At 29.2% G+C, this 16445-nt stretch overlaps 1 protein-coding gene across 6 annotated transcripts in view; it reads right to left on the reverse strand.

The window, feature by feature from the left end:
• Nucleotides 1-16445, reverse strand: part of NOVA1 (NOVA alternative splicing regulator 1) — a gene marked incomplete at both ends in the record, with an annotated part of 139238 nt that overhangs the window by 24415 nt on the left and 98378 nt on the right. For all 6 annotated transcript variants that reach the window (XM_084240017.1, XM_084240015.1, XM_084240016.1 and 3 more), the window contains one exon: nucleotides 8983-9149. In XM_084240017.1, the coding sequence (XP_084096143.1) occupies nucleotides 8983-9149 (167 nt within the window). The remainder of the gene's footprint in view (nucleotides 1-8982; nucleotides 9150-16445) is intronic.

The following is a 16445-nucleotide window of genomic DNA, read 5'->3' on the forward strand; positions in this document are numbered from 1 at the left end:
GCCATTATATTTTTTTAATTTATACTAAACACTAAAATTTTAATATAGATGAAGGGTATAATATGTTGTAGCATTATCAGCCTGTGTTGAAAATAAGCACAAAAAATATTAGGAATCATATTTATTGTTTACTTCATTTTGAAATACATATACATGTTATATATAAAATGTTATGAGACCATAATAAACTTGCAAACTTGTTGAACAGTTCATTGAGGAAATTTAAAAACTTCTCATGTCTAATAGAGTAACTTTAAAGTGCAAAATGTTAATTTTTTTCTTTTTAAAAAGGTATATCTTTATTCAGCATATAACATTGCTTAAGCAACAACCTCAATAGGTAAATTCTTACTAGGTAAAATGGGACAGTTTTATAGTATAGATATAATTCCATATGGATGTTACGTTTTAAATTAATATATATCCATAAAATTACTCATATATGAGCAAAAGCATAACTTTAAAGGTTCAGCAGTGTCAAAAAAGTATATGAAATAAAAATATTTAATAAAATCACATTTATGCATTCAATATTTCCAAAGTTCTAATTTGGGTATAATAAAGCAATTAAGGGTAAAAGAAAGAGTAAGAAATTCACAGTCTCCTGCTTAGCTCACTGCTTTCTCGTCACAAAGTAACATTGGTTTTAACACCAGATCCTGTTTAAGTAAACAGCCCAGCTCCACAAGTCATTCCTGGCTCTTCTTAAGTTAAAACCTAAGATATTTTGACAAGACTACACTTAATGTTTAGTTTCAACAAGATTTTCATTAAATCTGATTGGGAAAGGGAGGAGAGGGAGATAGATTCATAAAGAAGAAAAAGCCCTCAAATCCTTTGTTTTCTGCTTTTGCTCTTAGTAATAAATCCCTGCCACTTTTCATCTTCACTCATTAAAAACTGCCCTAATGTTTTCTCTGCTATGTGATAATATGTAGGGACATATACTGTTGACTTAAGGTATTATATATACTGTAAATTGAATAGTAAAGGATCTAATTTCCCACCTCTGATTATTAGTATTATTGCACAGAATTCCTGAGAGTACATACATTCTGTACTAATCTCATCGATTATCTATGAGGTCACTTAGATTAATATTATCTTCTGTCCATTTATTTAATATCTTTCTTTTTACTTGGCATATATAGGAAATACTGGTTTGGGTTATTAATCATCCTAATCTGATAACAAGTTAGTTTATATGAAATAACAGGTAAAATTATGTTAGTTTGGGCCTCAAGGTATAAGATTGTTGAGAAATAAAAGTAAATTGTGTATAAATATATTTCTTGGTTTAAATAATAAATATGTAATGAAATAAATATGTGGTAAGTTTTCTAGTTATTATTCATATAGATATTTTAAACACGATCTTCTCCCTTTCCAAAGTGAACTTATAACAAGATGAGTTCAGAAAGTAGGCATTTCAATTTTTTCCTTAAAAAATTTAAAAATTTTCTTTAAAATTGTTCTAGATCAATGAAAATAATGTTTAGAGCAATGTAAACCTATTGATCTATTTTGAAAGTTCTACATTTAGATTAATGAAACAGCTTTGACGGTTGTCCTCAACCAGACAGATGACCAGAACAGAAAAATCCATGAGAAACATTTCTATGCAATATAAACATATAATGTTTGTTTCCTTAATATTTTATAAACAAAATGTTTACTCCTATTTACTATGCAGACTTAAGTTTAGTAGTTTCAAATTAAAATTACTTTAGAAAATTTCTGAAATGCATCATGAAGATGTAAAAGAAGCTATAATATACTAAAAGTTTTCTTATAAATAACACAAAGGATAAAAACTCTTCTGAAAATTCTTTTACATTTATCAAATAGTAATTATGTTGATGCTTCATTTTTCAGCACAACCTTACCTTTCAAATAGAAAAATATGTATTTTTATTTACATGAATGACTCTTTAAGGATTTTGTTTTAAACACTGAAGGCTGAGTTACTTATTTCAGGAAATTTGATGTATTTCATAATTTTAAAATAATAGGTATTTTAGAATATAAATATGAAATATATATTGTGTATATTACACATAGATTTATATTAGTATATAATATGAGTTCAAAAATAATACATTTAAATTTAGTTAGACAAATTGAATAAGATTTAAATTTAGGCATTTAGTTAAACATAGATAAATCTAGTCTTTTGGAATAAGACAAGTGACGGTTTGTTGGACCAGATAATATTATTATAAATAAACTCTATAACAAATGCATCTTACTTTCAGGCAAATCTATAGTAACAGGCTATTAAGAACCTTATATGTATAGGTATAATAAGAACGGCAATGACTCATTGTAATTTTAGTTCCCACTGTACCTATACACATAAGAGGTTCTTGATAGCTGTCCAAACTTAATTGTAATTTGGAATCTATCACTAGAATTAAGTAACATTATTAGCAAACACTTTTCCGAAACTGTGAGTACTATTAAATCTGTATACCGTTCAATAAAAAATGGATGAGATAACTAATTACATAACTGTCACCTTAGATTTTCATCCTGACAAGTATCCCTCTCTTCTTCCAATGTATGAACTATCTGGAACCATTCAGCCCTGATTAACTCATGTTGTCCAACTTTAACAGATCTTTCACAATTTATTCTTATTCTTCAGTTTATTTTCCTAACAATTGCTATTATACACCTTCATCCTTATCTTCATTCAATCAAAAATATTTTATCTTTCTTTCAATGTAAAATCATGATTTTCCAAAATGAGTTTCCTTTTCTACTACAATTAATTATAATTTGTTCAGTTTCCAAACCACATTTTTTTTTTATCTTCTCATCCTTTTCATTGTGGAAAAAATTGGGAACTCTTACTTTTCATGAGCAAGAACTTTAGCACTCTATAGTATATCCTTTCCATGACTCCTGAGTCTCTTAATCATCTCATCTGTATTTGGCATCTCTAATTTCTCTGCCTTTTCAAACCCCTTTTCAATAATATAAGCCATTCCTTCTTGAGTACAGTTTATTTGAGACTCTTTTTTGATCTTTTATTTTTTCCTTTGTATATCAATATTTTCAAATCAGTGGTTTCCATACTTCACTCCTGTTCTTTTCTTTTTACCTAACCGGCCTCTTTATCTCAGGAAATACTGGGAAATAATACTTTGCTCCTACCATGTAACTGAAACTAACTTTAAAAGTTCTAAGGAACTCCTAGTTAAAAAAAATTGTTATTCTCATAGTTTTCTCTGGGTATTTGATCCCCTTTTTAGTATCTGTCCTTACAGTTTCCTCTCCTCTTGTTTTCTCACAGGGGAAATTACTGATGTATTTTCTATCTTTATAATTAACAAAAACTACTTACTAAGAACCAGGCAGTTCTATCCAGTTAATGTCATTGCATACAATATGTATATAAAATAATTATTACTATTTTCAAGCTATAGGTAAAGAGGCTGAGTTAAAGAAAAGCAAACCAATCTAAAGTTACATAGCTGCTATGTTAAATAGCCAGCATTTGAACCCTGGCTCCTGTCTGCAGGTCCTATGCTCTTAAAAAGTACACTACATAGTGCCTCTGACTGAGTTTTACTTATAACTGCCTCATTAGCTCACTTGCTTCTTTTATCTTTCATATGTGAAATTATCACCTCCACTGCTATGTATTTTCACTTTCAGAGTCTTCAACTATGCTTCAAATAAAGGCTACTTGAAGAAAAGAAAACATTACTTACAATTTACACAACTTGCCTGAAACAAACAAGGAAAAATATTATCCAAATAGGTATCTGGCTAAAATTCACTAACTGCTTTCTAGACATTACTATTCTGCCAGGTTCAAAATCACATACAATATTTTTTTAATTTTTCCTCATCATTTTGGAACTAATCAATCAGCTTCAAAATCTTACAGATTTTACTTTGAAATATATTTTAATTTCATGCATTTGTCTCTACTTTCATAACCAAAAGAGAGAAAGTATTCATCATCTTATTCTTAAAATATTGCCTAGTCACCCAACTTCACATTGACCAAGACATTCCATTTTAAATGACGTTCTCTTCTTGGAGACGCTTATTCAAAACTTTGAAATTTCCAGAAGAGAGAAATGTACTGGATTTTGTTTCAATAGCAAAGCTGTAGGTCATAAATACAGCCCATTGTTAAGATCAATTATCAATTACATTTCTTTGGGTAAGTTATTCAAGTTTCTCCAAGCACCAGCTTCCACAAGTATAACATGGACTCTCTCTGTTGTACTGCCTCATAGGATTTCTCAGATGAATTAAATGCAATTATAAATGTAAAGTGCATAGCACAATGGCCAGCACAGAAACAGAAAAAGTACCGTTTATATCACTATATCCATATACTAAGATTATTACTGATCCTTCATTCTTGATCCACGAAACTTTTGTTTTCCTTGCAAAGATTAATATTCCCTGGATTTGTGTTACATAAAAGAAGTTTTAGAAAATATTATTTTACAAAACTTCAAATATAAAGATCTGCATAGTAAATCCCTCAGCTAATTGTTATAGTTTTCTTTTCTTACCAATAGCTATGCCTATAAATATCAGAGTCTGTCTGGATTACAAAATACACAGGTACCTCCCCATTTACAAAATTACCTTCCAGAGAAGTCTTTTGGAAAATATTATGAAGAATACATAGTCTATCAAATGCCCCTGGGTCAGACATCCAAGACTCTCCTTTATCGAGTCCCACACTACTTATTTGACATTAATTTCCTCTAAACATTTCAATGCAAATGTTCCAATTCTGTTGAGAGTTTTAAATTCAACAACTATATTTCTCCTCAAAACCACACTGTTTCTCCTGCTTAAAACAAGCTTTTTTCTTTCATCTCTGATTAAGCAATTCCTATTTTTAATCTCCAAGGTTCAGTTCAAGTTTTCACCTATTTTTATAAAACCAAATGTCAATGCAGCCTATATTTTTTAAATATTTCTCCGAACTTTTATAGTATACTATTTATATTGTAGTTTGGGTATGCAAATGCAGTTTTTTAAATTATTTCAAGCATTAATGCTCTCCCACAAACTAGATTTAGAGTAAGCTAGAGCTATAATTTAGTATATTTTGCAATTCACTAAGAAAGCATTTAATAAATTCATCATTGAATGTATCAATAATGAACAAGCGATGTGCAATTGTTGCCAATTTTTCATGATGAAAGTAAAATCTTTGGGCTAAATAGGATTTTGATAACCTTAATTTGATTTTTAAAATGCAAGATAATTTTAAAATTCTATATACCCACTTTATTCTTAATTAACTATAAATTGGATAGTTTTTCTTAAAAATGCATTTGAGTTAAAAAGAGAAAAAACTGTCAAAAATATGTAATAGACAAAGGAAGTTAATAAATGTTAACTATATTACTGATTTGTGGCTTCTGCCATGTTCTGGAATTATATTGTTTAATTACATATAAAAGACAAACCCGAGGGGGGTTTGAGGAACTTACAATAAGAAGAAATGCTCCAAAAAAGCACAAAATTCAAAATATAAAAAGGTACAAATGGAAATAAGTATACCAAATAATCCTGGTAAAGAAGTGCTCAGGAATTAATTCAGAGCTTTCAGGCAAATAGGGCAAATTAATTGATCACAGTCTTTGTTATCTGTATGTTCTGCAAATAATAGTATGTTCTATGTTTCAATTAATGTATTTAATTTTGATTTACTGGCTCTAATGCATGCATGTCTGTTTCTAAGTATACTGATCTATAAAATAACACAATGGTATTATGTACCTCATGATGTTAAGTCTCCTGCTATTAAGGTTATAGAATAGAGGCTACATAATTTTTGATTGTTCAATATATTTCAATTATTATCATCAATAGGTTAAATCTTTAAATACTGGAATCCCTAGCTATTAGCAAATAAATATATGTTTTAAATTAAAAAAAACATTTGAGAATAAAGAAGTGAATTGTTTACATCTAATATCTGAAGTTCGATGAAAGACTGTCATGCCAGATTTCACCATTCTTCCATGTGAAAGACTTTCAAAACCAATACGTATTACTTTCCTAAGACACTGTATTTTAAAACTCCCATTTGGTCAATATAGTAGATTTCATTTGGGCAGAATATTTACAAACCAGATGCAGTGAGCAGTTACAGCAATTCCCAGCTGTATCTAGATCACATAACTCAGAATAGAATATTTTATGAAGTCCATGATATATGGCATAAAGTGGTAACTTTTAAAGCAAGTTTTATTTAAAACTATCTAACTTCCTGCTTTAATTCAAGTTACACATAAATTATACTTTTTTAGCAAGTAAAACTTTGCTAAAGTTATCAAACATAAATAAAAATGGATATATAATAATAAACTTAATAAAATCTGTAATTTCATATTCAACATGAATACATTTATATGCAGAAGTTACATTTTCTGGCTCCAGCATTTTTTACAACTCTAATTTTATTCTTTGTACAATCTTAACTATGAACATTCTAAAAAAATGTTTTAAAGAAATTATTTTAAAAATTAACTTCAAGACTGAAGCTCAAAGCAATTATAAATATTATCTCATTAGTTAAGGGAAAGACTACCATTTTAAGAAATTATTATTATTCTAAGTATTAAAATCTAAAACATGTAAATATCATATGAAAAATATTTTTGTCTATTCTAGCATACAGTGATTTATTTTTGACATCATTATCCTATACTGGATAACCAGCATGATTTCCTCACAAATAAAATTGGGGTACTTTAATTTTATATATTTGACTTATTATTTAAAGAATGATCTAGCATAAAATATTAACCTGATAAAACAAGACGACTAGAAAGCTAGAGAATTTTAAATACAGAATATATAAAATTCTGCTGATGTATTTCTTGAAAATATATTTGATCTCTCTTCCAGATTTCACATGTAATTTTTCAAATTTTATATTTACAGAGAAAGTGTCTAAGTGTAAAAATATTGCCTACTATATTTGTGTATTTTTTGATAAGTCTTTTTATAAATGATGGTATTTCACATATATTGATTTCACAGATATATTAAAAAGCAGTACTTTTAATTCCATACATATCTACAAGACTTACAAATGAATGCAAATATACAAAAGTAAATGGAATCACGATTCCATAACTGTCATCTTGAATTTAAATAAGATTATCTGATTAAGGCAAATAAAAATAACCTAAACATTTTTAAATTCTACTTTTCATGGATCTACACTGGCATTGGATATACAATAGCCAATGAATCTCTTACTGCCTTAGGGCAAGCTGGAATTTTAAAGCTAATTCATAGACCATTATTTGATGGTATTAGATATTTATCATTATAAAAGTAATAAAAATTCACTCATATCATTGTCCTGAATATACTTTCAATGGTATCATACTACTTGATCTGCACTCTGTATCTCGCTTCAAAACAAACGTTCACACCCATACTCGTAGAATTTCTTACTTTCTCACATAAGTTACAATAGGAAAAGGAAAAGTAATAGGCTGGAGTAAGCAGAAAGGCAACAGACCCATATACTTTGGTGCCAGGTAATTTTAACCCAAAATCTTTAAATTAACTCATAGCTTTAAAATCTGGATAAAGCTATATTATTACTATCATGACAATTAGTCTTTAAACTATTCTGTGTATTCACCTAACAAAAAATGAAATAAGCCTTTGAAAGCTGTAAATCACTGTGAAGGAAAAAATATATAGTAGTTTAGACCTTTAAAATATTTATATTCTGCCATATATAAATTAAAAGATATTTCTTGAAAAGTTATGAAGGAACACAAACTAAACCATTTTGACACTGATAAAGAGTATAAAATCAACAATTTTATAATGGAATAATAACTCCCTACTCATGACTTAAACATGGAAGGATTTTCTAAAATAATAATTAATAGAATAAGAAGTTAGCCTATAATTTGAAAATATATTATCTAATTACTAATTTCTACATTTATATTTAGTCAGCCTCAGTCATCTATGTATTGATAAAATTAAAATAGATTCATAACATCGTATACTATAAATATTGTTTCAATTCAGAAACATGAAATTAATAATATTTTGAGCTACATTTCAAGTTTATTACAATGAACATAAATATTCTTCAAATTAAATATTTTGTGAATGAAGAATAATACATTTTTTAGAAGGCACAGGCTATTGATAATATAACCACAAATTAAGAAGCTATTTATAAAAGGGCAAATGCAGAAACAATAAACAAAAAGAAGTAAATCTGAGGATTTAAAGGAGTTACTGAGAAAGAATTCACCTTACTTAACATTAAAGAATGTCATTTTTTTCCCCTACATCATGTCAGTCATTATCAAAACTTAAAAACTCACATCATCTTTTCCCAAGTAAAGGTTTTGTTACAGAAATCCCACACATAAAAATGAACATTGGCCCTTCATGACATATATAAATACTACACAAGTTATACAGAACATAAATAGCTGATTTGTAACAAAGGACTGCTAGGTACAAAAAGTTGCTTTTATACATATTTGTTGATAAAAAGTGTTGAACATGACAAATTAACAAAACAGGAGTATATGCATAAAAACTATACTGAAGACTACAAATATTACTGAAAATATAGTGTTAGAAATTTTGAAGATATAGTTTCATTTCAATTTCTATACTTTATTTAAAAAGTGATATAAATTGTAAGTAGATTAAATTACTATAATCAAAATCTGTGTCTATATTTTTAAAAGGGTAATCACAAAAGAAATGAGTCACATTATTGCTCCTCAGTGTAACACTAAAAAATGAATAATTCAATCAATAAATCAACTGATCAACCTAAAGAAGAGACCATGATGTCTTTAAAAAAATAAATGTGAACTCTTCTAAGTGTAGTTTGGGGGAAAAATACTTTATATGCTAACACTTTAAGGTTTCTTTCATAAAGAATTCACACTATGCTGTAGATATTTCTCTTTGATTTTCCAACTAAACACTCACTTGTTTGATGCGATCTGGATTAACGGTGGTCTGGGGTTGTAGAATGCTGACTGGTTCTGTCTTGGCCACATTTTGGGGCATTTCTCGTATTTTTTCTGCAATGAATCCATGAACTGCATTCAGTGCTTCAACTGTTCCCTGGATCAAGCACACTCGTTCAGTAGTACCTGTAGACAGACGATTAACTTTCAGAAAACTTTGCTTCTAACTTTGCATATTCCCCAAAACAGTTATGTAAAAGGATGATACAAAAATGCCAATAAAATAATGTAAAATGTAGAACTGTAACTTAATCAGCAATGTTCAACTGAACCAAATAGAATGAATACATAACATTCCTCTTTTACCATCTTTTTGCTTTCTTTACTAATTGTCTCAAAAGGGATCTTAGGATTCTAGCATAGAAAGAAATCCTGAGCTGTTCTGAGCATGTCATTCATTCATTGATATAACAAATACTGGACACTTATGAAAGGACTTGGGGTTAGAAACCTGTAAAGCATAGATGAAGATATATGGACCTAACTTTCCCAGAGCATACTCTTTTTAAACATTTTGAAAAACTTTATTTAGCAGTAATTTACAAATATAACTATGTACTTAAAATATACAATATGATGATTTAATATACATACACACTAAAATGATTATTAAGGTTGAGATAAATGTATCACCTCACATAATTAACTTTTTTATAAAATGTGGTAAAAATACTAAAGATCTACTGCCAACAATTTTCAAGTATACAGTAGCATACCATGTTATGCATTAGATACTCAGAACATATTTCTGTAACTGAAAGCTTATATCCCTTAATTTATATCACTCCATTTCCCATTACCTCCAGTCCCTGACAACCACCATTTTCTCTATTTCTATGAAATTAACTTTATTTTAAATAAAGCTTTTTATAACTTTTACAAAAAACTTTAATAAAGTTTTAAATTAACTTTATTTAAAAAATATTTAACATATGGATACTTTTTTCTCTGCATCTGGCTTATTGCACTTATAATAATCCCTCTAGGTTCATTTTATGTGAATTTTATATGGTTTTAAATTGAAAAACATCATGCTGAACTACTGCTGACTTACCTCACAGTCTATCTTAAGAAACAAAATTCCTAAAATAAAACTGGTATTTTTTGTATATGGTTTTTCTGCACTTGATCTTAGCCAAAAGGCCGAGAAGCGATTGTATATGGTTTTTCTGGAAGAAAATTACTTCAGAGCAATTTTTAACATTCACAGGCCTTAGGAACTCATACCAGGTACAGAATCTTACTTTTTTTTCTTTACTGAGTTTTTATGTTCAGGTTTGATCATTTTAATCCTTGTTTTGTTGAAGATCATCTCATGGACCTTAATCATCTATGCCAAATAATAATTGACCTGGAGTTCTGGAACTTATTTTTTCTTAAAATCTTTTAAATCACTACTGAAATTCTACCACTTAATTCATTTACCTTGATCCTCCTTTATCATAACACCACCAATACCTGACATTTTATATTTCTTTTAACTTTTCTACTAGAATGCAAGCTTTAGTAGGACAGTGATAGTAAGTTCGGCCTGTTTCTGGTTCGTGCTATAGCTTTCCCAAAGCCTAGAGCAATCCCTGGCACATAACAGGTGCACAATAAATATTTCTTAGATAAATGAATTAACATTGTTTTATAAAATTTTTTCTGCCATGTTCATAACATAGAATATTAGAGTTAAAAGTTTAAAAAGTTTAGGAAATCTGAAATTCATGAATAATTGATAAAGACATTATTACTAGTATTTGTTATATCTAGTGAATAAAATGTAGTCACATGATTAAAACACAATTGGCTCAGTATAGTACATAGATCCCATAACCCATTTTTATATTTTATAGAAACACCTGAAGACAATAAAATGTAATGATTAGTTTTTCATATTATTCTGACCCTCACTGCAGCCTGGTGTTAAATTCATCTTTTTAGCATCCCAACATGTACTTACTTCTCAGAAAAAAGTATTTCTTTATTAAACAGGTACATAAAATCAAAATAATGGTATAAAAAGTTCATAAAATATTTGGGTTTGAATTCATACGAAATCTTTCAAGTACCTAATACATTACCTATTGGTATAACAATGCTTAGATATAGGCACTAGGAGCAGAAATAAGAGTAATACATTGGTAATTCAAATTTATGTGTTTTATACAATGAAGATTCAGGTCTATGAAAAGCTAAGTTTCTTAAGTTGTACAAAAATATTTCAATAGAGAGCAAGTATATCTTTCATTGTAAGTATAGAAAAAATAGGAAAAGCAACAAGTGTTTGAAGACAGTATTTCCTGTTCTTAATCAGCTTTTTCATCCTTGTCTATCTTGATGTATCTCTGTGGTTCTTGAGTAAAATGATCTAGTTTATAAGGGTACTCTAGGGAGTCTTTTCAAGGTTGTATTAATTGTTCAATAAATTACTGGAAAGAAAGAAGTGATCAATTTTGCTCATCCAAAGTGTTCTCCTCTATGTCAGCAGACCAAACATAGATCAGATTGCATTTCTGCTTTGGAGACAACCACAGAATGCTTTTTTGGGAATGCCAAGAAAGGAAAGGGATCAGTCAAAACTCAGCCTTTTTTTTTTTTTTTAAATAAAACATGGTACTAAGTAATAAAGAGATTATATAATCAATGTTGTTTTAAATATTCTGACTTAATAGAATACACATCAAGTCAAACAAAACATTAACCAATACACTTCAGAATGTATAGACCAATAGGTAGGAATTAGAGATATTTTATATGTTCCAAGTTGCAGCATATATTCTTTAAGGATTAATTTATATTACCACCATTAGAAACTACTACAAAAAACCCTAGATTTTTTGTACATCTGCCAATGGGAATTACAACAATTTTCAGAAGAGATGCTGTCATATTCTTCCACTGAATTTTAATGGCCTTCTTACTCACATAACACAAAACTATAATTTTTAGGAGAAAGTAAGAAAGAGGGAATCATGTCATGTATATGACCAAACAGTGTAACAAAATGAGCCTTTAAATCACAAAAGTTGCTTTTTTGGTCATTTTAAAGGTTTTTAAAGCTCCATTAGTGTCTAAACTAAACTGCTAATTATAATTTATTTGCTTAATAACATTTACTTTTCTCTGCAATGGACTAGCAACAAAAACTGAAAAACAGTTACTTAAAAGTATATGCTCACACTTTTAATAATGTAAAGATATAGGTATTTAAGATAGCATTAATATAAAACTGCATTTTTTTTAATAGAGGCATGTTTTATTTATTTATTTGTTTTTGGTTTTGTTTTTGTTTATACATGCACTGGGTACAGTCAGAAGCGCGGAAGGGTGAGAGAATTCACCAGAGCCAGAGCGGGGAGCAGAGCAGGCAGAAGGACCGAAGTACACTGCTGAGGGGAGCAGCGGGCGGCAGGAGAGGTCTGCGCGCCATGTGGGACGCTCCTCCGGTGGCCGGGGAGCAGCCGGGGATCGAACTGGCGCCTCAGAGGCCGTGGGCAGCTTCGCAACCCAGCGCTCAACCGCTGCGCCACGGGGGAGACCCATAAAACTGCATTTTAAAGGAAAAAAATCAGAAAAATTTTAACAATATGGTCAATGTCAAATGTAGGCGTGAGATCTGAAATGGCCTTAAAATTTGATTTTATACGCAATACCATATATTATAAGTACATATGTTTCAAATTAGGTACAATTACCAAACAGATTCCATAGCAAAATTCTGACAGAAATTTAATTAAAATATTCATACTATGCCACATAGAATACACATCAAGTCAAACAAAACATTAACCAATACACTTCAGAATGTATAAACCAATAGGTAGGAATTAGAGATATTTTATATGTTCCAAATAAATAAAACATGCCTCTATTAAAAAAAATGCAGTTTTATATTAATGCTATCTTAAATACTTATATCTTTACATTGTTAAAAGTGTGAGCATATACTTTTAAGTAACTGTTTTTCAGTTTTTGTCGCTAGTCCATTGCAGAGAAAAGTAAATGTTATTAACCAAATAAATTATAATTAGCAGTTTAGTTTACACAAGTTTACAAAAGTCTTAAACTGCACCTGTACTTTAAACTGTACCTAAGGCAATTATTTGTGCAGTTAGGCTCATTTCTTCTTATGTACCTACCAAGTTCACTGTTTTTCTAGGTTTTAGAGTTCTTACATCACATTTTCCCATTCTATTAATCATTCCCATCAGCAGAAAACATGTTATAATTTTCATGATTTTTTAAAAACCCTTTATAACAATATTAGAAAACTAACCCTTGACAAACATAAGCAAAGATAATAGACTTATAAGATGAAAGGTTAATGGGGAATTTTCAGGTTGTCATTAACTGACTTCACTGATCAATATTAGTATAACTAAGAGCATGAAAATCAAACACTTGTGGCACTTGATGTGATAATAATATGAAACCAGTTAGTAAATGTGTATTCAAAGTAGCTGAACCTAAATCTGATCAAATATTAGCCCTACATTACAGTTTACCAATAATATTGAAAATGGAGAAATAAATTAAATGATAACATGAAGAAACAAAAGATACAAATCAAGAATATAAATGTCTACAATTGATCTAGCTTCCTCAATAAAGATGACACTGCTTTCTGAACTACTAAGGCAGTCTTAAGAGAGATCACGACAAATGTAAAAATTGAATTTGATTGGAGATAGATTCATACAAATTTTACTTTAAATATAACTGTGGCAATTATGGTACTGAAGAACAAGATAATAGATAGTAACAAATAGTTACTGCTAATTTTAGTGGATGTGATTTTGGTATCAAATTGTATAAGAAAGTGACATTTTTGCCTTTTTTAGATGCATACTGAAGTATCTACAGCTAAAATGATAGGGATATGATTCAACATATTTCTTCTACAACAACAAAAATGAATAAATAAAATAGGCATGCCAAAGTCTTGGTATGTATAAAGTGTTTAGGGGTGGGGTAATGTACTATTCTTATTATGAAATAAAAATTTCATAATATTATGAAATTTTCATAATAAAAGAAAACAAATTACAAAGTTCCCTTTGGTCTCATACTCCTTTCAGTTATAACTCAACTTCCTTATCCCTCAAAATCTTGATTAAACATACACATATATATTCCCTTCTATTTGTCTATCATCCATTTCTTTTTTCTTGAATCTACTCCAATATGGCTTTTGCTCATCCAAAGTGTTCTCCTCTAAGTCAGCAGACAAAACATAAAATCAGATAAAATTTCTGCTTTGGTGACAACGACAGACTGCTTCACTTTCATTTTTTTTTTTTTTTACTCATACTATTATTATTTCCAAGTTTGCTCCATAGCACTAATTTATGTTCATATTCTCTCTCGATATATTGTTTTTGTATATATTTGTTTACATAAGCCAGAATATGAGCCTTATGAACACAGGAAGATTTGTCTATGCATCCTTGATGTATCTTCAGCTTCTAGCATTCAACATTTGGTAGGGACTAAATAGATTTTTGAAAAATGAATGAATGAATTGAATAAAACCAGGAATGAGAATTTTATTCTGAAAATGAAGTAAAACTTTTTAGAGCAGAATAATCACCTGTGTCATATGCTGATGATGGGTCATCATAAAGACGTGAATATTGGATTTAACTAGTTAGGGCTCTGATGGATGCTTTCAACAGTGGTATGCATCCTAGGTGCCTAGAACAGTGCCTGGCACACTAAAGCCTCAAGAAATATTTTTTTAATAAATGGTTAACTCTCTGAATTTAAGGATTATCTGAATATGGAAAGTATATGAGATTGGTTTTAAGATCTTTTCATCTATAAAATGTTTAAAAAACCAGCAAGTCTATGGGTTTTTAAAATCAGTCAATAATACAAAAAATGAGATACTTTAGCAAATGACTTCAAAAACTTCCATGTTATAGTAGTTAATCATGTCCATAGAAGTATACTAAACAAATAGGGTTTTAAAGAAAGATAATCAGAGAAACAATGAATAATTCACTTTCTTTTTTCAGAATAGAAAAAAATAGATGAAATCTAAAAGTAAATCTACCTAAGATAATAAAGTTAGAGGGGAAAAAAAATAAACTTTTGCTACAGTCTGAAAATAGCCAAAAACTTTTTAGACACTTGAGACCTATTCAACCATAATAAGTCTAGTCTTAGAATAATGGGTATAATGGGTTATGTCATCCACATATTTCCAATTCTCTAATATTAACTATAAGGTTAGATGTAAAAACTTGCATCAGTTTATACTCCTTCTGAGATTATAATTCAATATCTTAAGAATGAAAATACACAATTCCTTAGGAAATTAACAAATATCAATCTAAAGTAAGAAAACTGACAAGATGAGTGACAGTGAAACAATACCAGAAATGTAGCAAATATTATTAATACTATGATAACCAAAAGATAATGTTTTTACCTGAAAATGAACTGAGAAAAATGGAAGTATCAACTACCTTTCCATAGGCAAAAAAAGAGTTTTAAAACATAACACTCAATTTTTACAGAAGATAATAGTTATTTACCACACTGAAAAAATACTAATGCTGGATCATTAATTTTCTGAATGTATAAAGGTTTATTTCTTTCAACATTAAAATAAGTTTCTACCATTTTAAGAATATCTCCATATTTGTTATATATTTTCAAATAAATTCAACATATTCATAATACTTGAGGCACACTGTAAAGTTCTGGTCAGCAATTAAGTGACAACCCTAAGCATTCTTTGGGTGTTTACATCTATTTTTAGTTCATACATTCTTTCCCTTATGCCATTTATCCCTGCTATTTGTTCACATATCTGAGTATCAATGGCTTGGTGACCAGCTCAGGAAAAAATAATAGGCTCTTAGTGACAACTACAGGTAATACCTGATGTTTTGGAATTTATTTTGCCTTTTTCCACTTAATTTCTCAGTTTGAGGCCAATGTTAATAGATAAAATAATCCTTAACAGCTATGTGAAATTTAAAATTATATGTATGCACTTTTATTTTTAAACCTAAAATAGAATATCATTTTTTTAATGAATAAAACAATTTATAATGAGGACCTCATTATTCTCAATCTACAATCATGGTAATTTAATTACTTGCATCTGGAACCAAAAGTAGATGAAGACATCATACAAAAAAATGAAACTATAGGCCAATAACCCCTATGAACATAGAAGTAAAAAAGTCCCCAATAAACTCTTAGCAAACCCATTCAACAGTACATCAAATATATCATACATCATGACCATGTGGGATTTATGCCAAGGTTGATGGATGGTTCAACATCTGAAAATCATTGAATTTCATTCACCAATAGGCAAAAAGAAAGAAAAAAGTCACAAGATAATATCAAGATATCAGAAAGTATAGGATAAAATGACATAATGATATACATAGGAAGTCCTAATGATTCCACTAGAAA

Source organism: Talpa europaea (genome assembly GCF_964194135.1).
Source record: "Talpa europaea genome assembly, chromosome: 8".
Taxonomy (NCBI): Eukaryota; Metazoa; Chordata; class Mammalia; order Eulipotyphla; family Talpidae; genus Talpa; species Talpa europaea.